Source organism: Amblyomma americanum, chromosome 1 (assembly GCF_052857255.1).
Source record: "Amblyomma americanum isolate KBUSLIRL-KWMA chromosome 1, ASM5285725v1, whole genome shotgun sequence".
NCBI lineage: Eukaryota > Metazoa > Arthropoda > Arachnida > Ixodida > Ixodidae > Amblyomma > Amblyomma americanum.
The window spans coordinates 431,350,239-431,375,700 of record NC_135497.1 but is presented as its reverse complement, the minus strand read 5'-3'; the positions used below and the strand labels follow the sequence as shown (position 1 = coordinate 431,375,700).

The 25,462-nt window shown below is 47.0% G+C and overlaps 2 protein-coding genes across 22 annotated transcripts in view; one reads left to right on the top strand and one right to left on the bottom strand.

Annotated features, from left to right (window-relative positions):
* Positions 1-16,551, bottom strand: part of LOC144115879 (uncharacterized) — a 116,901-nt gene extending 100,350 nt beyond the window's left edge. For 6 of the 16 annotated variants that reach the window (XM_077650475.1, XM_077650471.1, XM_077650477.1 and 3 more), the window contains exon 1: positions 14,050-14,588. In XM_077650475.1, coding sequence (XP_077506601.1) covers positions 14,050-14,148 — 99 coding nt within the window. In that variant the 5' untranslated portion in view covers positions 14,149-14,588. The other 10 variants (XM_077650472.1, XM_077650476.1, XM_077650481.1 and 7 more) reach the window with 6 other exon arrangements.
* Positions 14,159-25,462, top strand: part of LOC144115881 (uncharacterized) — a 49,570-nt gene continuing 38,266 nt past the window's right edge. For 4 of the 6 annotated variants that reach the window (XM_077650492.1, XM_077650488.1, XM_077650487.1 and 1 more), the window contains exon 1: positions 15,227-15,358. In XM_077650492.1, coding sequence (XP_077506618.1) covers positions 15,353-15,358 — 6 coding nt within the window. In that variant the 5' untranslated portion in view covers positions 15,227-15,352. Of the gene's footprint in view, positions 14,282-14,406; positions 14,494-15,226; positions 15,359-25,462 lie in introns of those variants that run through there. The other 2 variants (XM_077650491.1, XM_077650490.1) reach the window with 2 other exon arrangements.

Here is a 25,462-nt window from a genome sequence, read left to right as displayed (position 1 = left end):
AGAGGATTGCAGGCAACAGAGGCCTGCTATGATGACGCAGTACAGATACTGCAGCGCCGTTTCGACGACAAGGGACGAATAGAGCGGGAACAAATTGACACGTTAAGGATGCTGCCGTCTGTATCGTCTTCAGGTGATGTGATGGGACTCTGCCGGCTTTACGACCATGTGCAAGCACACATTTGCGGACTCACGGGACTGGGAGTGACCACGCATGCTTACTCTGCAATGCTTTGCGACATCGTACTAACAGCGCTGCCGCGAGACATGGTAGTAGAGTTTCATCGACTGACAAGCCGGGCTACAAAGACAGGTGTGTGGTCGTCAGCCGATAGCAGCCCCGCCTCGCCAGTACAGCAGTCTGCCTCTACGCAGACAGCAGACAGATCTGACGGCAGGTTAAATGAGATATTACAGTTTCTGCTAGTGGAGATCGAGTGCTGAGAGCGGTGCAAACAAGATCCTGTCATTGTGGCAGAGGACAAGCCATATCACATGAACCACTTAGGAAAACGCCCGAATCAGTATACTGCCAGTGCCGCTGTGCTTTCTACGCAACCAGAAAAGACTGAGAAATGTGCCTTCTGTGATTCAAGCAAGCACGGCACAGAGTTTTGCACAGCTGCGCTGACAAACAAAGAAAAGACAGAAGTTAGCCAAGGCAAAAAGGTGCTTTCGGTGCACGAAGTGGGGGCACAGATCTAAAGATTGCAGGAGAAAAATAAGCTGCGAGCACTGCGAAAGCAGACATGCCACCTCAATATGCAATCCAAATTGGACAATAGACAAAACCGATGCACCAACGGAGGTCACTGCCACGAACGTGCATGCAGCCGCTAACAGAAAAGAGACTCAAGAGACAGCGCTGTAGACTTTCCGTGCCTTTGCTGTGGGGGACACTAAATACGGCTACATCCGGGGCGTAATGGGCGGTGGAAGCCAGAAAACATTCATTCGAGAAGACATCTCAAAAACACTTGATTTGAAGACGTTGGGAGAGAGCGAATTCCATCTGAACACCTTTGGGAAGCCTGCCGCGCAGTTGCAGAGATTCCGGCTCTTCGAACTTCGCCTTCGGAGCCAGTATAGCGGCCAAGAAACCACTGTAGAGGCTGTTGAGGTCCCCTTTATATGCAAGGATGTCCAGCAAGTGCCCGCAGATCACAGTTTTGTGCAAAAGATGGAAATCGGAGGAGCATTAATAGCAGACAAATGTTTCTATCCTGGCATGGCATCTGTCCCAGGCATTGTATTATTAATTGGCGCCGATAACCTCTGGAAATTCCAAACTGGTGAAGTGCACCGAAACGACGAACGCGAAGGGTTGGCAGCCATTAACACCAGGCTTGATTGGACCATCCAGGGGCCGTTCACTGTGACCTCCAACCGCATATTAGCAAACAATGTTTGCATATTACGAAAAGGTTTGGAGACGGCTGAATAAGTCCACACTACGCTGCAGAACTTCTGGGAGTTAGACGCCATTGGCATAAAAAATTCCCCAGAGACGCCGAACGCATGACCACTAGACAAAATACAATTGGAAAAGAAAGGTCAGTGTTATGAAGTTGCACTGCCATGGAAAGACCCATCGCAAGAACTCAGGGACAACAGACACATGGCGGTGCAATGGCTAAACAGCCTGACGAGGCGACTTGGGCGGAACAAAGAACTTTTGGAACAGTACGACTCTGCTATTAGAAGTTACACGGAAGCTGGGCATGCAGAAAGAGTTCCCAAGGGAGCGAAAACTCCCTATGTATACTACGTGCTGCATCAGCCAGTTTTCAGAAGAGAGTCGACAACTACAAGATTGCGCGTGGTGTTCGACGCCTCATCGCACGCACCCAGCAAGGAGTCACTGAATGGAGACCTGGAAAAGGGACCGAAGCTGATTGCTGACTTGGTGCGCACTCTAGTGCGATTCCGCCTGCACGAAGTAGCCCTCGTTGCCGATATAGAGAAGGCCTTTTTACAAATCGGCGTCTGGCCTGAGGACAGAGATGCATTGAGATTTCTTTGGTATAGAAGCACACCTGTCGCTCAGGAACCTTTGCCTAGCGCAGAAGAATGGAGAATGTATAGGGCACCATTTGGCACTACGGCAAGCCCCTACCTTCTCACAATCACAGTTCTCCACCATTTCGATAAGCAGAAGGGCACACTGAAAGAAACAGTGGGAATCCTGAAGGACTCCTTCTACGTGGACGACTTGGTTACAGGGGCGAAATCAGACCACGAAGCCTTAAAGATAGCGACGGAGGCAGCAGAGATAGTGAGGAATGCCGGAATGCGCCTACGAAAGTGGATATCGAATTCAACCACAGTGCGAAAAGCCCTGCGCAACGAAGACTGCGGCGCATCAGAAGAGACACAAAAGGTTCTCGGTCTTCACTAGACTCCCGCGACTTACCGCATGGGTATATCGCTGGCCAGCATGCTAAACACCATAAGCACCGAGAAGAACACTAAACGAGGGGTGTTGCAAGCGTCGGCCAGTGTGTTCGATCGTTTAGGCCTTGTTTCTCCATTTGTCATCAGAGCAAAGATATTATTTCAAAGAATGTGGAAGAGAGGTATCGAGTGGGATGAACAGTTACCGAGTGACCTGGAAGCGGAATGGACGAGCTGGTATTCGGACCTCGCCAGTTTGAGACAGCTTTGCTTTCCGCGTTGCATTGCGCCCAACGACCAACTTTCCTGGCAGCTCCACATTTTCTGCGACGCAAGTCCGACTGCCTGCGGATGCTGCGCCTACCTCCGGATCGGAGAAGACACAACGGAACGGTGAGCGTCAATCTCATCCTTGCCAAGTCACGCGTGGCGCTCCTAAAAGCCTTGTCGCTGCCTCGATTGGAGCTAATGGCTGCGGTAATTGGAACACGTATGGCCACATCCCTGCGGGGCGCAATCAATCACCAAATGAATGTTTCCTTTTGGACTGACTCAATGATTATGCTCCACTGGATCCGAAGCACAGCAAAAAACTGGAAACCGTTCATTCAAAACAGAGTAACAGAAATACAGAGCGCAAGCAACCCGGAGAGTTGGCGGCATTGCCCTGGATCCCATAATCCAGCAGACTGCCTCACGAGAGGTATGAAAGCAGAGAGCCGCCGCAACAGCAAAATTTGGTGGCATGGCCCAGTATGGCTGCAAAATAGCGCAACTTCGTGGCCTAAGATTCAGTCTGCTCTGCCGTGCAGCCCTGAGGTCGTCGCAGAAGAAAGAAAGAGACAAACAAATGAACTTTTCGTCTCTGAGGCCAATACTCCATTGCTGCGAGCAGAAAATTATAGCAGCCTTACTCGCTCGTTGAGAGTGACAGCCTGGATAAGAAGATTTGTAAACAACTGCCAGAGAAGAAGTGCTGTTGCTGAGGGGTTCCTTACCTCAGAGGAGATTGACATGGCACGCAACTTCTGGATTAGATGTGCCCAAAGAGAAGGCTTCGAGCATGAAATTATGACGCTATCCCGTGGAGAAACGCTACCTAACTCGCAAGCTGCTCAGCTTCAACTCTTTCCAGATACCGAGGGGTTGCTCCGGGTCACAGGAAGACTGCAATTTGCAACGCTGCCAGAAGAAGTGAAGCACCCTATTCTCCTCCCGAAGGATAACACTGTTGCAAGCCTAGTGATGAATGCAGCGCACCGCCACACCTTACACGGGGGGGGGGGGGGGGTGCAGTCAAGCATGACAGAACTTCGCGAGTAGTTCTGGATTCCTAGCGCCCGGCAACAACTAAAGAAAATCATAGCGTCCTGCCCTGTGTGCTACCGACAATGACTTAAGGCGGCAACAGCACCCACGGCACCTCTTCCTTGCGACAGAGTGAGCGGCAATCAGGCTTTTGAAGTTGTGGGCATTGATTTTGCCGGCCCATTGTACACAAGAAGGAAGGATGGCAGCTCCAAAAGTTACAATGCCCTATTCACCTGCACAACAACAAGAGCAATTCACCTGGAGCTAGTCTCTAATTTAACAACTGAATGTTTTTTGTTGGCTTTACGACGCTTCATCGCACGCCGGGGACTGCCTTCGACTATATACAGCGACAACGCTCTGAAGTTTAAGAAGGCTTCCAAAGACCTGCAGATGCTGTGGAATATTCTTCGCAGCCGTGAAACCCAAGATTACATCACTTCCCAGCAGCTATCTTGGAAGTTCATCGTAGAAAAAGCAGCATGGTGGGGAGGCTGGTGGGAACGAATAGTGAAGACAGTCAAAGAAACGCTGCGGAAAATCCTCGGACATCAATGTCTCTCATTCGAGGAGCTAGCCACAGTGGTGACAGACGTAGAGGCAACGATTAATTCCTGGCCACAGGCATACGCCTCCGCAGACCCAAGGGAACCATCGGTCCTGACGCCTTCCCATCTCATCACGGGCAAACGGCTGATCGCTTTGCCCGAAGCGAGGACAGCGTCCATTCCTTCGGCCACTGCAACAGACATAGGTCGAAGCTGGAAATACTGGCAAACTATCATAAATTCATTTTGGAAGCGATGGTTGAAAGAGTACATCCTTCAGTTACGGTCAGCCCACTTCTCCTCTTCAAGCCCTGCGAGTGTCATAGCCGTGGACGACTTGGTGATCATGCACAAAGAAAATGTGCTGAGGCATATGTGGCAGACTGCTCGCGTTGTGGAGGTCTTTAAGGAGCGAGATGGACATATCAGATCATACACCGTCAAGATGCCGTCCGGGGTCATCATAAGACGACCGGTACAGCTCCTCCATCCATTAGAACCGAACATAAAATGAGTTTATACTCACTTTGGGGGGGAGGATGTAAAGAAACAAGGAAACAAAGAAGCAGAAACAGCAGTTCCCAGGAAAAAAGCGCCAAGCTTGGGTAAAGTGCTACAAAGCAGAAACAGATGGCAACAGAAACCTGGACGCCCTTGGAGACACCCAACGGCGGCGCCCCGAAGAGAGCAGACAAAAGACCACCAACAACCCGGCGCCTTTAATTGGCAGCGACATAGGGGAGAGCCGAGCGGTCGGCTACAGACGGCGCTTCAGCTACACGCCCGCAAGCGGTCTCCTTCCCGAATGAACTCCAGATGTCAAACACGGCGCAAGTGTGGGGGTGGGGACGCGACCACCAAACCATGTGCACGTGCAGGTGAGGGAGAAAGAGTGCCTCGTGGATTGAGGGTGAAAAAGCGCGTGGACGGGGCCAGTGCGAAAAGAACAGTCGTCGGAAGAAGACGTGTGTAATGCCTCTTGAATATAACCAATGTTTTTGTTATCGTTAAACAGTTTTGTCCCTGTGTGATTTTTCAGCTGTTATTCGTGCCCCAAAAGTTTTAAAGTTCAGAGTTGTAGCATTATCGCTAGATTTAAAAGAAGCTATTATATATATATTACAACTACAGCAGGCAACATGCGCTGGTGGCCAACAGGATTTAAAAGGGCACTGAAACAGTTTCATCAGACCTGGCACATAGCTAGTATTTTCTTTTCATGGGGGGGTGGCACTGGGCAGTACATTCCCAACAAAAGCACTGCCAAAAAGGTTGGGGGGCGAGCATGATTTCAGTGCATCTGTGTGTGTGGGAAAGGGCAAACTCCCTAGGTCCTCCAGCCCTGCTACATGCCTGTATCAGAGACGGGAGTTTCTTTTTACACAAGGTCTTCCTCTCCTCTCAGCCTTTATAACATGTTGCTACGCACATCTCCAACATGCAGCCTGGGTGGAGCCCTTGTACACACGTGCACAACCCTGTGCTTCATGTGCCATGCTCTAAAAGCTCAGCCAATCAAGTGAGTTGTTTTTTTTGACAATGCACTCAAGAATGCCGTTTTTACATAAGCAGACCAACCAATAGCAGCTTTATATATGTTTAGAAGGAATATGGTTAAAAAGACAAGGCGATTTCAGTGAAACTAATGAGAGAAAGAGTGCAGAGAGGTACTTCTTGGCCCTTTTAAGGTTACATGCTTCTGGGCCTGCACCACAATAATGATGCAACTGCCCTAGCCATATGGCAATTTACATGCCACATAGCTTCATCATCCCCTCCCCAAAAAAGAACAAAGGTTTCCCTTTAACTACTTAGAAGGTGTAAAGTTCCCTGGTCAGCCACAATAGATACAGGTAAAACGGAAGATACTAAGTTTACCTTTTTTGTGCGAATGCTTGATAAGGGCCAATGCTACTTAGAATATGTGCTCTTATATTTGGTGCCCAAAAGCACTATGTACAAGCTGCATAGTCGCAAGCTGCATCAAATCCACTTGATTAAAAATGAGCACGTTTAATTACCAGCAAAAATGACTTAAGACAAACCAGAAAAAATTTCTTCCACCATAGTGCTTAAAGAAATAGTCAGAATTGGTAAAATGCATTAAAGAAAAATGGCATGTCATGTTCTGCAACTACAGCACCCCTCAGCAACCACACACTAATGACAGTACGTAATGACAAAAGCCGCAAGCAGCTGTCTAGCGCACACATCCGCTTGCATGTTTAGTACTATCCCGCTCAATATGACTTGGCAAAGCATGACTAGGTAGCCGCAGCACTTGAAAGCACGGTGGTGTCGACAAGTGGTATGCCTGAAAACGAGTGGAAAATCTGACAATAAGCTGCCTCCCTCTGCATAATCTGCTCTTCACAACTTGAAGGTGCCATTCCTCCCAGGCACTGGCGCATTCACTTTTTTGTAGGTATGCTTTCGTGCTGAGGTCGTAGACATAGCTACGAATTACCAAACAGCGCGACCGAAGTGTGCAGTCCATAAGAACTACAATTGATTTAGTGATGGCAAATGCTACTCAACTTTTTTTACTGACCCTGAGGAAACGAAAAGCAATGAAGCATAATGAGGGCCTTCATTTTGGAAACAAAAAATAAAAAAATAATGAATCTGGAGTAGCTCAACAGTGTGTCATGCTTCCATGGGCACTGATGACCTGATGCATTCTCAACGGAAGAGACACATAATGAGCTTCCACGCAACTCATTAGAAATCTAATGTCACGCCAGGCTGCCTGAAGAGTGTTCCGCAAGTTGTCGCAAGCTGCACTGTGTTGCACCGACTTTTGTACTTCATTCAGCCCCAGAGAGATTTAAATATATTCAAGTTTGCACCCTTAGGAACCCACTGAAACTGGGGTACATCACAATCTTCTAGCAAACCCTGTACCCGTCTTGCAGTATGCACTAGAAATTGGTTTTGATGGAAATTAAAGTTTCCATTAGGGAACGGACCACCTAAAACGTATGGTTTGGTTTGGTTTATGGTGGTTTAAAATCCCAAGGCGATTCAGGCTATGAGGGACATCGTAGTGAAGAGCTCCGGGAATTTCAACCACCCGAGGTTGTCTAACGTACACTGACATCGTACAGTACACGGGCCTCTAGCATTTCGCCTCCATCGAAATGTGACCACTGCGGCCGGGATTGAACCCGGTCTTTCGGGTCAGCAGCCGAGCGTCATAACCACTGGACCACCGCGGCGGTTCTAAAAAATATGGCATCAGTATGTAACCTAGGATGTCGCAGTACCTGTCACACATTAGGCTGCCTTCAATTAGGTACAGTGGACCCAGTCTTCCTTGCAACATGACCCTTCATACACAGACAGCAGTCCTACCAATTGCAGTAACAACCTGCAAATGTTCAGGAATCAGGATTATAACGAGCACTGCCTGGACCATGGTGTAAGAAACATTTCAGGTGAAATATAGTGATGATTATTTTTGTTTTGCAAGGGCATCTCTGGCCAAAGAGTGCATGGCACAAGGTGTTTTTATCATGTCAGGTGAAAGAATGCACTACACCTGCTGCACAGTAAATGCAGAGGAAAATTTGCAACTACTTCGATCTCGTGTATTAAGAGTACAGCACTGCTCAGCAGGCTAACCTCTTGATATGGCGTTCACACATGCCACTTTTGCTCTTGCGCCTTGCTGTTTGTCATATGACTTGTTTGATGGTGTTTATATAATTACAGCTGGATACAGTGGCAAATGCCCCTAAAAGGAGGCCCCCACCAGTCAATGGCAGCAACCAGTTTTCGTGATGTCACAGTTAATGCCCTAGTGTGAAATAGTAGATGACTGGCAGGTGCCTGCATAAAATGAGATTAACAGCAATGCTATGACAATCGGTCGACGCCATTGGCGGCAGGGCCTCATCTGAAGCACTTGCTGCTTCGTTCTTGAGTTGTATCCGACTATAAGGAATGTCTGCTTCGTATGCGTAGCTCAGTTGTCCTAAGACTTAGTGGAATGAGAAGAAACTCCTCTGTGCCCGGTGCAACTATAGATACAAGTGCTGAGACGGTATCACTTTTTGCTGCCTCAAAGGAAGAGGATCGCTTGAAAGTATGACGCCAAATGATTCCATGTAAAGACCACATCTTGCATGCAATGGGCTACATCTGAGAAAAACATTTTGAGCCAAAGTACATACAGAGGCTTCTGAAGCACGTTATAAAGGGCATGTACTGGTTAGTGCACCACAATGAGTAGCACTGACAAAGAACACAGTTGCCACAAGGTCCTGGGTTTTCATAATATGTTCAAGGAGGACTGAAAAATAAATGGCAATTACATGCGTGGCAATGCAGATAACAAGCACCAGCTATGGATACACAATCACATTTCAAACCTACTTATTCAACGTCAATACCACTCATTCATTCTCAATGTCAATGGTGATGATCACGGCCTTATGATCTGAGAAGTGATTTGACAATTGTGCCCGCTCCAAACTTCCTCCTAGTTGCCCTTTCTCGGTGCATCTGAATTCTATGAAAGCCAGCGGGTGGGAACTGAAGAGAGCATTACAACAGCTATGAGCTCATGTGTTGTTCTGGAGAGGTTACAAACATCTTTCCAAACCCCCCCCCCCCATCCTACCCGGAGTACAGGCATCTGGTTGCGTGTTTACACTTTTGTGGATGGAGCTACACAGTTGGGATGTCTCCCACTCCCAGCTCTACAGTGGCAGCCACATTGAAAACAGGACACTTGCTGTTGATCCCTGCGGCTCCCTTCACAGTCTGTGATCATTAAGAAGGTTGTAGCTTTCGACGATGCCCTTCCCCAAAGAGTGCCAGGAGTGTTTTATGGCTTTGGTTCCCACTATTTTACCATTTCTTGTGTTATTCCTTTCCCCCTGAAGCCTGGCTATGGCATTTGCATGCCATTCTGTTTTCTTTACAACACCAGCATGGCAGCAGAGAAAACGAATAAGCCACAGTCGTTCGTGTTCACCTCACACACATCCAGTCTACAAACACTACTGTGTCTTCCCTCGAAACCTTCACCCTTAGAGCCAGCATTCCAAAAGGAAACAATCAGCCATCTGGCAACCCTCCAAAGCCATCAAAAAGCAATACGTGATGCCAGGCTGTCCCGAGTTTCCATCTGCTCTTGGCAACATCGTTGGAGCCGCCACAAATGCCACAGACATTAGTGAAGCTGCTACTGCTTCAACAGTGCCTTCTTCAAATGTGTTCTCTGAAATTTTTGAGCAGTCAGAGGGTGCAGCCCTGCTGAATACTGCATGGGACTGTAATAAAATTCACCATGACCGCCTCCAAGCAGTTGTGCACACAGAGGTGCGTCTGCTTAAGCCAACAATGCCACTTCAAGACACGGCTGCTGGTAACGATATATGCAAGTACTTCACTGCTCCCCCAAGCTAAGTCATCCCAAGAAAAGTTGTGTCCATTGACAATCACTCGAATATTACTGCAGCCCAGCTAGGTAAAAATGCACCTCACTCTTGAGAGTTACCTTGAAAGGTAAGTTGTGTGCAAGTTATCGAGTCCATGATAACTTGTGTCGATGAAACATCAGGCTTGTGCAAATATTTGATAATTTAGAATCTTCAGTTGAGTAGTAAAGTATCTCATATTTGATTTGATTGAAATGTTTATAATTCAAAACCTTGAAGTGAATGACGCTTCTGGAACGCTTGCCTTGTGTGGCTTCAGTTCAACATACTTCCTGCAGAAAGGCACTGCAGCATGCGCGCAGATAAAATAAACAGCCACATAACACAATCGCAATTAAGACCAACAGTCAGGAAAAAGTGACAATCAAAGACTATAAAACGACGCAACTTCCATGCCTTCCACCCATATGCTGCCCGGCTGACTAAGCAGCAAACTTAACTGCCGACAGTCCTGTACTTTTCTTTATATGTAGCCACACAGGCCTATTTATTAAAATCAGCCTGCGAGGCCTATTTATTGTGCATGTTATGTAATGAAGAGTTGTTTCGTAACTGTGTTATCAAGTGATTAATAAATGTGTGGTCTATATCCCTCTAAAATCCTGGCAGTTGCTTCCATCTTTGTCACTCAAGCCCATTAAACACCTACTTACCTGTAATGAATAGCCGTTCATGCACCATGAGAAAGAAAATATACATGTGTGCCTCCTTGTAAGTTATGCTGATGTCAGTTTTTCATTTACTGCTTCCAAACTGCAAAACAATCATGACCTGCCACAAAGTTTGTTACATTAGGGCCAGTTTGATACACATTTAAAAGAAAAAGTAGTGATGCAAAGTATATGACTTTTGGAAGACTTAAGCAACTGATGTGACAGAACTATTCAGCCCAATGAGGTTTGACTACCTGCACAAGAACAGTGAAGTAGTATGAGCTGGTTGTTTTAGGAAAAGCATATGTCGAGCAGAAAAATTCTAAGGTTTCAGATGCCACGAGAGCCTCCAAAATAAACTTATAACCTGGAACTCTAGCTGACAAGTTTCACTTAAAGGTGCCATCAATTAATTTCTTTTCGCATGTGCAACATAACGCCGACATTACTGGAACTGCTGACTGCATGCATCACGGCAGCCAGTTTTCTAGAAGAGTGTTGTAAAGTGGCACCACTTCGTGGCAAAGGATCAAATAGGAATGAGATTTTAACCGCTGTGAAAGCTGCACTGCCACACCTGAAAAATTTTCAGACACCAGACTTCCTGCTTCTGATCCCATATGGCGGTGAAGGTCGACTTAACTGAGAACACAACCACTTTCCAAGGACCCCGGAACAAAAGGGGGGGGCAAGCCCCCCCCCCCCCCCCTTCTAGTTTCCAATTAATTACTTGCACTTGGGTCAGATTTCCGACAATTGAAACACTTTAGTTCTAGGAATCTTTTAATGCAAAGCACAGAGGAGCTAAGCTACTTGGCTTCGAAGCCAGTTGTAAAGCATTTTGTATATGAGTAACCTAAACCAGTCATGTCCCAACAGAAGCCGACTGTCTGACCTGTGTACATGGATCATGGTTACCAGAATTTAAACAAACTATGCACAAACTTTTTTAACCAATTGATCATTCTTCGTGCGCACATCTACAAAGCTGCCCATTTCAGTTCATTTTATATTGCCGTGAATCTTTGCACTGTTTGATCGTTCACATTCAAAACCGCCAGCACACGGCTTTATTATTTTGTTTTGTAATGTTAGATGCAACCAGACATATCTCCATTGATTGTGTCCACTAGCAAATGCTTCCACATTTTTCCAGATTGTTGTAGTTGCTGTTGGTTCTTTATCTTAAAGGTTCCTTGCCAGCTTAAATTGAGCGCGGCCAAGAACTGCATGCATTCAGTTCGATGAGCACCCAGTGCGCTTGTGAGTATTGCCGCCGCCGAGTCATTCAGTTCTTAGTGGGCGGGAGTCAGCCCCTTGAACAGTTTCTTTTGGAAGCCTTTTCATTGTCTTCCTGACTGCTGGAGTGTAGTCGCTACAACGTGACAGTTTGCTTCAACCTTTGAACATTGAAAACAAATGAATAATAATGATAATATAAAATTTATGTAAATGAGCATCAAATAAATAAATAACAAAATAAACTCAGTCTCCCCCCCCCCACACACACACACACTAAAAAAGAAGTTCCGGAGTCCCTGCCGCTTTCCATTGGTCAACACTACAGTTGCTGTGCTCACTAACAAATGTCAGGCAGGCCATTTTGTTTTCTTGACACAAGCATGGCTTCTGAATAGCCTTTTAGACTGCCTTCTGCTAACAATCTCTTCAGAATTGAACAAGGCAAAAATACCTGCACTATCGCCAAACTCTTTGCAGGTGCCGAATGACTTCGCGTACACTCTCACAATCAAAGCTTCATCCCATGTGGCAGTAGCAGCCCATGAGCGCCAGTCATATAGTGCATCGCTGATGCCATCTCCATCTCTATAAATCTGTATGATGCTGTTAACCATATACGCTGACTACCCCGTCATTTCAGCAATTTGGCATTGAGAATACACCCTAAGGGAAAGTTCCGCCATCAACATAGGCTCACCTTCAGGAACACTAGACATATTTCCAGTAATGCACTCAGCTTCTCGGATACAGCCACAATTCGTCAGAGTCACTCCAGTTACGCTAGGATATTGGCACAATTCGGGGCGCGTTTCTAATCAGTGAAACCAGGTGATGAAAAATGAACGAAACGAGCTGAATAGCAAGAAGCTTCTTGCACTGCATAAAGCATGAATGTATAAGAGGATGCAAATGCAGGCGCCGGGGAAGCGATAACACTTTTAGGTCTGTGTAATCTGGCTGTGCTTGCGGCACAAGTTGCGTGAAGTTCTGCAGCGGTGCCCTCAGCATACAGCGTCAGTTCAGGCAGTTCAAGTGCAGCTTGGCACTGGATACTTCCAAAACAATCGAATGCATGCCTGGCCAACAGCTAACCTTGCCACTGCCAACAAATTACAGCTACCCTGCATGCTGCCGACATCAACAGCCGCCAAACTCGCGAACCACGTGAAGATTTTTTAAGCAGCAAATTGCAATGAAGTTTTATCATAAACCAGCACCAGGAAATCGTCGTATCACTGAAAAAAAAAGCCAGTGCATGTAAGCACACAGAAAAATCTACGAATGTGCACTGAAATGCTGCCCATGGGGCTTGACTTCAACAATTAGGTTTACAATTATGATGCCACAAACAGTTACTCACCTCCTCCTTTCAAGGAAGAACTGTCATCATTTCATTAAGACTACAATGGTATCTTTTCCACTTCTCCAACGTACACACAGGCACCACCATATTGCTGCACTACAGCTGCACCTCCACTTCGGAAAGCGCAAGCCAGCCAAGAACTCGTGCTGCACTAGGCTGGCACTTTTGCAAAACACAGAAGTGCAGCAGGCACGCATTGCACCGGCAAACCAAATGTGAAAGTGCTGAACTCCTTGGGCTGGTGCACAAAGTGCAGCCAAATTGAAGAGACCTTTAGTCGTGCTAAGAGCAGACAATGCAGGGGCGGATGGTGATTGTTAGAACAGCACAATCCTTTCCCTTTCGTTTTCAAGAGCGCCGCTTGTCGGACCCACCGTGATTCCGGGAACTGTTGCGGCCACCCTGTCAGGCGTTTCAACTCCTATTGAGCGTGACAGTAGAGTTATCTTTGTATTGTGGAATTCTCATAAACAGTTAGTCTCAATCAGCCACAGCCAGATATCACTAGCATGCTCAGACGTGCATCGCTTGGATTTCTTGGATAACAGCGATACAACGTGTAAACGTTTTTAAAGCTCAAAACGATGCTTGCTTAAGCACTGGCCCCTCTAACAGATGGCTAGGACCAAATAAAACAAGGTGTCTGCTTCCGTGGGGCAACGATGGCTTGAAAGTGTGAACTGGGTTTGACGTTATCAGGAATCAGAAAATGCATGCATCATTAAGTTCATTTGGCCTACGCCTCGAACACAAGCGAAGAATCGAAGAAAGGACGCAAAAGGGAGTGTTTTGCGTTCTTCCTTCACCAGTGCTCACCGAGCTCCCTAGGCACGCGGTTTCATCGCACATTTGCGTTTGCACTCACAAACCTGCCTACAGGCAGAGCGCATGCTTGCGACCGTCACTCGCCCGGAGCAAGCACGCAGGTTCAGCCGAGTTTAGCTTGCCGTGCGTGCTGGCGACATGCTAACGCTGTGAGCTGACGTATGCACCCATGCTTCGCGAACGCCAAACAGACGCTCGTGTGCGCTACGTCGTGGGCACGCTCGCTTGACCGAGAGGCCGAGGCGACGGGGGAGCAGCCAGCTTACGTCGAACGTCACCCTAGGCTGCTGCGTGATCACCACAGGCGAAGACGGCTCCGTTTCGCCGGCAGTAGAGTCCTCGCTACCCCCGCCGCTGTGAGCCATGTCCGGTCCGGCTGCCACACAAATCAATCACGGACGATGAGTTACGAGCACAGCAGCTGCCGAAGCAGCTACGCGTGCTCGTTCGCACGCAGAATCCAGCGGACGTCCAGGCCGAGTACCGGGATCGAAGGCGGTGAGTGGCAGCTGGGCGCGTACGAATCAACGCCGGCGCTGGTGGCTGAAAACGTAGGAGACGGTGACTGCCAGTCGCGGACGGTTTCAGCTTGCCCGAAACTCTGTGGCGTGAACCGACGCGACCGACAGCCGAACGCGGTCGGGCGCTTCTCAATCAATCCGTGGTTTCATACCGCGCCCCCGCGTCCAGCGAACACAGGCCAAAACTAGGTATGTGTACACTCTACCAAACTCTGCGCTACCAAACCCAATGCCAAAACACGACAGCGCCGCCATGTGCGCAGTGTTGCTTCGCGGTATTGCCTGCGAATCGCGCTGTATTTGTCGCACTGAGCTGCGCTGCTGCAACGAAGTAAAGTTATTCCTCCGAATTTTGAAAAATTCAAGCTTGATTTTTACTTATAGCTTTTTTAAGCACTTTGTGTCCTATATTCGTTTAATTTGGCTTTTCCCTTGTTGTTGAATCTTGTCGAGAGTGGAGAAAAACCCGCTGCGCGGCCGGACGTGCGACAGGGGAAGGAAAGCCCAAGCCTTCCTTCATCCATGCGTATAGTATATCTATGCCTACAGGGACTTACGTTTTTATGCGCCGGATTTTATAAAATTGCTATGCGCAAAATATTGGCCTAATCGAGAGCAAACACCGCTCAAAAGGTAGAATATTATTGCCTAAGTTGTTTGAGATCTAAATAAACGTCAGTACTTGCCTGTATTTGGTGGAATTAGCGAGAAACTGTTTTCGGCTACGAGCACAGTTTTTGCAAACGCAAGCCAAGCAGCCGGGCATACAGGCTGCGTTTTCTGCCGGATGGCGAGGCAAACAACGTCGACTCCGGGGATGCGAGAAGCGCGCTCTCTTAGAAGATGAGGTTCGTCTGCCCGCCGGAATTAATCTCACAAGTAACATCACTGTTTGTGCTACTAAATACTGCCCTGAAAATGTAACAACAGCACTGCACTCGCTGATAAGTCGTCGCTTTGAGTTGCACGTCCATCCGGCAGATGGCGCAGCTCGCGTCTGCAAAAACTGCACTCGTAGCCGAAAACCGTTTCTCGCAAATTCCATCGAATGCAGGCAAGTACCGATGTTTATTTTGATCTCAAACAACTTAGGCAATAATATTCTACCTTTTGAGCGGTGTTTGCTCTCGATTAAGCCAAAATTATGCACACAGCAATTTTTTAAAATCCGGCACATAAAAACGTCAGTCTCTGTATATTCTATCCACTGTACTATATCCATGCGCGAACCACTTCCGTGAAACAGTTCCTTCGCCATTTTCTTTCCTGGAAGACCACTAATGCACCCAACCTGAGCGCGCCTCCTTCTCTAACAGTGATCGCTCCATGGTGCTTGCGAGCCGATGTAGCTGCACCTGGCAGCTTGAACCCAACGCCTTCAAAATGGCAACTTCAGAGCCGCAACCTTCTGCACGGAAGCGAAGCCAGATAGCCAGAGGCGCTCGAGCTGCGGTTTCTGATATGACCCTTAAAGGCCTGCCCACAGACTAAATACGTTTTAGACCTCGAGTCAACTTAATCATAAAGGGTAGCCGCCGTAGATAGGGGTATACTCCGAAGCTTAGAGAACAGCCATGACGACCTTCATGCCTGGTCAGCCCATAGAAATCGCCTTAATTGAAAAAAAGCCACCGCACAGGGGGCCCAGTAAGGGAAACACTTTCTGTAAGTTTAGGGAATAAAAAGTTATGCAGTCATCTCACGATGCGCGAACGAAAAATCAGAGCTAAAAAAAGCAAAGCCCTCTAGCAAAACCTCCGCAGAAACCGTAACTCCGCACACTATCCGCTGTGAATGTACTTGAAGGAGGAATTAGCTCCAGCGCCGATCTGTAGTAAAGAACAAGATCTAACGGTGACGACGTACGGTCAGGCGCCACTTTTTTTAGGCTACCCTCCGAGGCCGGCGTCAGAGATATGGATTATTGCTCCTTCGCGGACAAAGCGAGACAGCTCATTAAACTCATTCAAAGGCAGGGCAGCCACATAACCCGCGAACTCGGCACTAACTCTGTCGGGAGCGATAGCTAATTGTTGCCATGATTATTACTGAATTCTGAACACGAGATCATGTTCTGCCTCATAGCGTTATAATAAGCGACTGAACATGCACTTACAAAAGCGGCACGTCACCCGCAAGGCTGTGACGTTCTTTGGTTTGTCAACTCTGAGGTCGTGTTACACGGCTGCAGTCTCGGCAGATGTAGTGCCCGACGTGGCTGATTGCCGAGTTCCGTTGTTATGGCTGCCGAAAGAACCTTCCAGAGCCTTCTGGGTAGGCTTGTTTTTGTTGTTGTTGCCTTGGTCACATGGCACATACCCACGACGGGGGATTGGCCAGGGTTCGGTGGGGATACCCCATAAATAGGAAAAGCTGGCGTCAAGCTATTTAATAAACCTTGGGTGAAATTTCAGATTATTTAATTTCCATGCGCGATTGCGCGCCCGGCTGTGCACGACCTGCGGTCGGGATCTTGTGCTACAGCCAGCGCAAAGGACTCAGTTTCGTACTATGTGGAGAACTGATTATTAGAAACCAAAGATTCAAGCTAATCATGCTTGTACATCGGGAACGCGATAGCCGCGCGGTAGAAAAAAAAGAAGAAAAAAAGTGTAATCGGACACACATTGGCCAATCCCTCGCCGTGGGCATGTGCCATTAAGCTTGAGGACATCATCATCATTATGTTAAGAACGGCTTCCCGTGGACTAGTTTATGAAGCATCTCGGCATGCTTTTTAAAAGTGACAACCTCCATTCAATAATTCATGTAGTACTGGAATGCGTTAGTGGCAGAGGAGGCGGCTATTGCCCTAGCGTGCGTCAGTACCAAAGCCAAGATCATCTTGTCTGACATAAGGCAGCTAGCTGTTCACAACTTTTGTAAGGGGGTGGTCGCCAGTCAAGCCGCCAAATTATTAAGATACCCCTCAAGCAGAGAGGTCTCCCTTATATGGCTTCCTGTTCATGAGGGCATTCCGGGTAATGAGGCTGCTCACAGCCTCGCTCGAGAATTATACATCCGAGCAGCTCTGGAAGTGCCCCTGAGTGGGAATAAAGACCCTCTCATAACGTTTAAAGAAATAACCGAAACACCTAGGCTGGATAGAAGACTCACTTTTGGATAGGTAGGTCACTCAATCCAAAGGATTGCAAGGACTTCAGGTCAGCAGATTTTTCCATACACTATACTACACGATGAAGACACTGAGGAGCCTGAGCTCTGCAGTAGCTGCCAAAGAATGACTTCGCAAAATTACTTAATTTGGGAGTGTTCGGATTCTCCTGGGGCTAAATCACAAAGCATCCCAGACCTTGCCACCTGAAAAGAGCTGATCTGGAGCTGAGACCCGGATCAGCAACGACTCATCATCCGTCAGGCAGACAGCTTACTACAAGGCTCTCTCCGTGGTCTCCGGTGCTAAGAGCCGGCTGGGAGTCACCCCTCAAAATTGCGCGCCTGGACTGTGAAGCCCCATGATGACGAGAATAAATTTCATTCATTCATTCATTCAATTCCTGTAGTTAACGGATCACTAGAGAGTCTGAAGGCTTGCAGTGGCAAATTCGCTAGTAATAAGTATTCAAAAGAAAAAAAAAACAGTCATATTTCACCCCAGGCGACATTTAATTCCTCAGATGGATGGGTGGATGGAAAAACTTTGTTTTCATCAGAACGCATGTATGGACGATTCCGGGCTAGATGGCCATCAACCCATGGTTGACGGCGACCTGTGTAGCTCACTCCACGGCCCTGGTCTGGACGACCGGGTCTGATCTGGCCAACTTCAACTGATGCATGGGGAATTCCATTCGAAATTTTTCATTTTCTGTTACGTTCAAGTTGGCAGTGTTGTATAAAACATTTCAAAATGCACAAGAGTCCTAGCAATTTTTTTTTTACCAGTGGCAATCACGGTCATCATATACCAAGCATTTTATCAAGGTGAAAAGTGTGGCTGGTTGGTGCATGATCTTGTGGCAAAAAACAGCACTTACACGAGACAGAGGAGAGTGGGGACACGTCGCTGAGCAACAGTCACATTTTATTGAACGTTATTCAGCACATCTTGATCGTAGAAGAAAGGGAAGATACGCAAAGAACATAAAGAAAACACCAAAAAGTTACAAGTGGTACGACATGATTAAAAAAAAGAAATTGAATATCTGTGTGATACAGCAAGATCTCTACCGCTTGTTACTTTTTGGTGTGTTTTTATGTTCTCTATATATCTTCCCTTTCCTATTCGATCGAGAGGTATATATGACCGACGAACGTGCAATAAAATGTGATTGTTAATTAGCGACTTGTCCCCACTCCACTGTTTTGTGTAAGCCCTGTTTTTCGCAGCAATACCAAGTGCTGGTTTTGCACTAAATGTCAGTTATTGCTTCTTGGTCTGGAGGGTACCACGGCTACAGATATTCAAAAATTATATCGACTGCAAAAAAAAAAGTATTTCGTTTTATTGCAAATGGAGAATACCGAGCCCACATAGAGAAGTTTACCCGTTTCAATATCATCAATGTTTCGAAACTCTATGAATATTATTTAGCCACAAGGTAAAAAAACTGTCACTTCTTCATAACTATGATGTCTTTTCAGATTTATGTTGTCTGAAAGCAAATAATCATATCCCTATCGCACTAAATATGGCTAATATGACCATCAAATGCTGCACCACAGTGTTCCATCGCTGCTCAGCAAGCTCGGCAAGCTTCTCTGAGTGCATGTGTGCATTAAAGGACTATAGACACCAAATTTTTGCTTGCGTGCTTTCTGATCTCAAATGATACGTTAGACATTAATAAACATAGATCACCTCATGATAACGGCCTTCGACCACTAAATAATTTATAATTGAATTTCTTCTTGACGCTATTTCATTTTCGGTTTCATAACCGAACGATGGCTGTTCGTCATATTGCTGTTGATACATTTTTTGTTGTCATTTTAGCACTTGAAGCAGGCTGGTTTAAGTGTTACTGTGAATCAAAACTACATATAGGCGTTTATGCAGTTTTTATATATCTCACGTGATCTAAAGTTCAACTTTGCGTTTGACTCATAGCACTTATTTTAGTGAATTTTACGTTTGACAACCATGTTGCTTGACAACCCATTTGTGCTAAGTAATGAGCAGGATGTACAGACGGGAACAAAAGTCTCTAGGACACGTGAGCCGCAAACGAAGCCAATAGCTCTATTATTAGTTGTTGGAACGAGGCCACACTTGTGGAGCTCAAATTCAAACTCATGTTCTTTTATCTGTGCCAGTGAAATGATGTGAATGCTGAAAAATATGGCGCCTATGGGCCTAAACCACTTTCCCAGGGTCCTCGAAACTTCTGTCCCACCAAAGGCTTTGTGCTTTTGTGTTTGCCACATGAGTCATATGTGGGTCTCCTCCGTTTTTTTTTTCATGTGTTCCTTCCCCTTACGCTGTATGCCCAGTATGCGGGGGGCTCAGGCTATCCTGAGTGGAGACTTAATGCACTTTTTACCTGGGCCTACCATCATCGTCTGTAATGAAAATAAAATGCATATATTGAAAAGGCTTGTTAATAAGGTGCATTGTTGAGTTATTGCATGATCATTTAAAACCAGCAGCAGAGAAGAACCACGCAGACACAAGGAAGAAACACAGATATGGACGAGGCTGCACTGACAACTGAATATCTATTATGAACACTACGTAAAATACACAGAGAGAGTCAACGCATCGAATAATGATAAGAACTTAAGATAATGATATAAGAACTTATTTGATGTTTTGAATCCTCCAGTGTACATTATGTGGCGTTCCTAATAGATCTTCAGTTGTCAGTGCAGCCTCGTCCACATCAGTGCGTTTCTTCCTTGTGTCTGTTTCTTCCCTGCTGCTGGTTATAAATGAAAAGGCTTGGCTGCTTTCAAGTCATTCGCCAGCCAATCACTGAAGTCTAAAGAAAGAAAGAAAGCAAGCAAGACATCATAAAATCTATGCCTATTACGTGTGGTGCACTCTTTCTCGGGAGATTGTCAGAAAAGACATTCGTTGAACTCGATCTATATCGGTGGAGCTGTGAAGGGCAGTGATGAGGCGGCTATTTTTAAGTTAAAACTAGGTGCAGAATTTTTTTCATTCCCTTCTATTTTGGCGGGCTTATGCTGCATTTTCTTGCTGTAAATCGAGGTGTGCGGGGCAGATGGGCGCTATATACATATGGAAAGCAAATATGCAGTAACTGTCTTACTCCAAAGCCCCTCACACTCAGAGTGGGCACCTGAACTGCCCCGTGGGGAAAGGGAAGAAAGACAAAGCAGAATAGAGAATGAAGCGCAGGATTACATTTCACACGTGGGTAGGTGTGCCTAACCTTAGGTTTGCTGTGCGTATTGCCATCCGTGTTTCTGTTCACGGTTTTAAAACAGATTACGATGAACAGCGGCGTAAATAAAGGGAGAAATATTTCCGCATGTGCGCTCATTGAAGATCGCATTTCGCTCGAGAAAATTTCGCGCTCTGAGCGGCGGCATCATAACCGTGCGCTTGAAGTTAACCAAAAAGAGAAAACGCCTCAGGAGCACTTCTACGCAGTCGGATCACGTAGCGACAGGGCAACAATCATGGAACTTTATCGCTCATATTGCGCCGCTTAATATGGGCAGTTCATCTGTATTCCAGTGGTGGAACAGCTACACCATTTGCGCCAAACTGCGCCAAGTGGAAAATTCTGCTACTGGCTCCTACAAAATCCAGTTTTTCCCTACTTTTGCGCCATGCCTGCGCCAAAGGGTCACTGAAAAACTTTGATGGGAATGCAACGTACTTGTTTTGAAAAGAATATAAACAAACAATTGAGCTTATTACTGCTGTTTCGTGCCGTCGGCGATCTCTTCAGCGTGGATATATATTTCTCCGCTGCAATGTCTCTCTCAGAGGTGCAATGTCAAGACATGTGACCTAATATATATGGGGGAGGGGGTAAACTTTTAGCGGCACTGCAGTGGAATAACACTATAGCGCAAGCTGCGGGGTTTCAGCTCTGGCTGGCTCCCGCGTTCGCTACAAGTCGCCGTTTTTGAACGTGGCGGCAGGCGTGGGTATTATCGAAGACACGTACATTCTTCGAATATGGCATATGCCCAGCTTGTATTGCAAACAAAAATACGGATGCATTGCAATTTTAGCGCAAAAAAAAATGCATTATATAGCGTACGCTGCAGCCGCGTAGGCAGGAAGGTTATTCCTGTTACCCAGGCGAGCATGGATGGAGAAAAAGTAGTAGACAAAGAACAGGAAGGTGATGATGATGTTTTTTTTATTTTTGCGCAAGGGCATCTAACGCCAAAGAGCGCCAACACAAGGTTTTCGGTCGACTCAGAAAGAACAAGAATGCAGTTTCGAAGAATACTTGGGCTTGTAAGGAGCCTAGCGTAAGAGAAACGCTGCGAAGAGAGTGAAAATGCAGTCTAATGCATAAATGTTTGCCCATACTCATTTCGTGCAGTAGGATATGCAGTAAAGTATTCGCGTTACCTTTGGATTACGCTAATACATTTCATGAAGTGGGGTAGATTAGCCTGCAAGGTTTTGTTGCATGCGACGTGAGTAGCATGTTTGCTAAATTTACCCGACGCATTGGTGACATACATGATCGATACATTGCTGATATATGGTGGTGGTTTGTCTTTTATTGCACGGGGCTGGCACCTGAGCATCGGCCGGCTGAGGGGAGTAACATGTTATGGTAACTGCTCGTGGTTTTAAATTTTTTTTTCAGTAGCACACCAAGAATTTTTTCCTCTTCGTTTGTTTTTACTTTTCCCCTTGTTCTTCTTTTAAAGGGACTTCGGAAGCGGGTCTCAATAAAGGAGCGATTTGTCTGGGATGTTAAAAGACGACGATTCATAATTATCCCCCAGCAAGAATTATTTCAATCCGTGTTGTGGAAGCAGACAAAATTTGAACTTCCGCGTCCCGCCGCGGTGGCTCAGTGGTTAGGGCGCTCGACTACTGATCCGGAGTTCCCGGGTTCGAACCCGACCGGGGCGGCTGCGTTTTTATGGAGGAAAAACGCTAAGGCGCCCGTGTGCTGTGCGATGTCAGTGCACGTTAAAGATCCCCAGGTGGTCGAAATTATTCCGGAGCCCTCCACTACGGACCTATTCGTTCCTATCTTCTTTCACTCCCTCCTTTATCCCTTCCCTTACGGCGCGGTTCAGGTGTCCAACGATATATGAGACAGATACTGCGCCATTTCCTTTCCCCCTAAAACCAATTAATAATAAAACTTCGCGCTTTTACCTCTCCTTTCGCACGCCAAAACGCTCCTCCGCCGGCCCCACTCACTCGGCCGCTCCCCTACCTCCACCGCCTGCGGCGCGCGCGGAGTGGCCGCGGCCGCGGTAGCGCGTGACGTCTGAAAGAAGTTGGCGCTGTGAACCAATGATAACCCCCGGCTGCTGACGTCATTTGCACGACGTGACGTCGTCTGCCAGGTTTTCGTGCGAAAGCCCGGTACCGAGCGTCGGCGCAAGGTGCGAAAACGGGAATTTTTAAATATGTCTTGTAAATTTGCCGCCCGCTTCTGTGGTCTCGTACGCGGCATGGACGCTCGGTGGCCTGTACTCTACATAGTTCAAGCATTTTAAAGCCAAGCTCAAACGCCCCTTTCTGTGGCCCTTTAAGAGCAGCCAGCCTCTACCTCGGGATAAGTATCTCTGCTATTCTATTTTGCTCCATGTGTTTTTAACTCAATAAAGGGGAAAAAGGTCACATTTCGAACAAAACAAAAAAGGGAAGTTAAATTCGGACGAACTGAAGCATCGCAGCATTTACAATTAAATGTAGTTTTTACGCATTAAACGGCCTTTGTGCCATGGGGTCGGGAATAGGTTATTTTTTTCTTCTTTTACATGACGTAGGTCGGCCAGACGGCCGGGTTGTTTGAGTGAGGTTCAGAGAAGGCATACCTGTTATACAGGCCGGGCATACGCAGTGTCGGCTCACTGCCTAGCGCGCGTTTGTTAGCCGATATTTCCTGACACGAGAGTTGCTGCGCCGAACAAGAGCCAGGGTACCCGGGAGTCAGCGGAAGCGTATAGCATATCAAGCCGGAGGGTAGTGGTTGCGTTCGCCACGCGTCTGTTGCGCTGTTCGTAAAGCAGATTGTATTTTTGAGTGCCTCGATTAGGCAGTGGGTTTCTATCAGTGCATTAGTTGCTTCTGGTGTGTATTTTAATTCAGCTATTGCTTGGCTTGCGCACCTACTTACAAGAGTTCCTTAGTACTTGTACATATAGGATTCCTTCATACGAAAGCTGTGGAGAGTCAACACTTTCATTGTTTATTTCGCCATTCATCCCGTCACTTCGCGCTGTTTTGAAATGTCCGCGTACATCGGAATCTCTTTGGTTCGAGCTGATATTTTCTGAGCTTCCGGTTTATTTTAACGCGCGTTCAGGCTCCCGCTGAGCGGAGAACCCGGCGGCGTGCGAGAAAATACGGATTGGTCGAAAGTGGGATCAGAGAGAAATATATAGAGAGGAAAGGGATCGCAGAGATGTTAACCAGAACGGTGTTCTGGTTGGCTACCCTGCACTGGGAAAGAGGGATGGCGGGATTGAAAAGGAAAACAGAGAGGGGGCGAGGGACACAGCCACGACTGCTACCTCAAGCCGGTCGCTCTCAGGAAGCAAAACAGTGCCTTGTAGGCATTGAGAGCAGTCGATTCCTGTGGTCATGGTCCCATGATCTTATCCTCTGTTGTAGGACGGTCCAGGGCAGAGCGCAGCGTACGTCTTCCGATCGCCAAAGCAGGGCACTCACACCGGAGATGTGCAATTGAACATTCGAAGCCACATCTTTCACAAGCAGGGCTGTCGGCCATCCCAATCGGGAACGTGTATTCCTTTGTAAATGCAACACCGAGCCAAGGCGGCAAAGCAATGCTGCTTCACGACGCGGTATATTATGGGGCACAAAAAGGCGTAGTCCATGCAGGATCCAATGCCCTGAGGCGACGGTTGAAAAACTGGCCAGTGTTCCACGCAAAAAGTGTGAGCTCCAGAGCCAACCTGCTTAGCTCACACACTCCGTCAACTCTTGATATAAGAATACAGACTTGAAGTCCGTCACTGTGGGCAGATCGGGCAGCCTCGCCCGCGTGGTTGTTCCCTTTGACACGGCAGTGTCTTGGCAGCCATTGAAAAACGAGGTCATGACCTTTTGATATGGCGCAGTGGTACACCTCGCGAATCTCTGTAACCAGTTGTTCATGCTACCCACGACGTAGAGCAGCTTGTAGGCCTTGAAGGGCTGCTTTGGAAAAACGGACCATTCATGTGGAGGTTGCTGGCTGATGAACTCAGCTGCAGCCCGAAGGGCGGCTAGTTCCGCACTAGTTGAGGAAGTGTGGTAGGTCGCCTTCACGTTCATCAAGATGGACATCGCATCGATTACCACAGACCCCGCGGAACTGGTTGAGTTGACTGAGCCATCTGTGTATAATACATGAATGCAGTGCCTGTGGTTAGAATGCAGATGTTCCAACGCGACCTGTTTGAGGACAGCCAATGATATGACAGCTTTTTTCGTAGTTTCAGGATTGAAAATGTGCACCCGAAGTTTATGTAGACGGCCGCCGGAACTTTTTTAGGGGGGGGGGGGGGGCAAGACTTGGGGCTTATTATGTTATTTATTTATTCATTTAATGCTCATTTACATAATAAATTATATATATATATATATATATATATATATATATATATATATATATATATATATATATATATATATATATATATATATATATATATATATACTTCAATGTTCAAAGGTTGACGCAAACTGTCACGTTGTGGTGACGACCTTCCACCAGCCAGGAAGACAAACACAACGAAAAAGCTTCCAAGCCGCCGCGGTGGCTGAGTGGTTATGGCGCTCAGCTGCTGGCCCGAAAGACGCGGGTTCGATCCCGGCCGCTGCGTTAGAATTTCGATGGAGGCGAAATTCTAGAGGCCCGTGTGCCATGCGATGTCAGTGTACGTTAAAGAACCCCAGGTGGTCGAAATTTCCGGAGCCCTTCACTACGGCGTCTCTCATAGCCTGAGTCGCTTTGGGACGTTAAACCCTCATAAACCAAACCAAACCGAAAAGGCTTCCAAAAAAAAA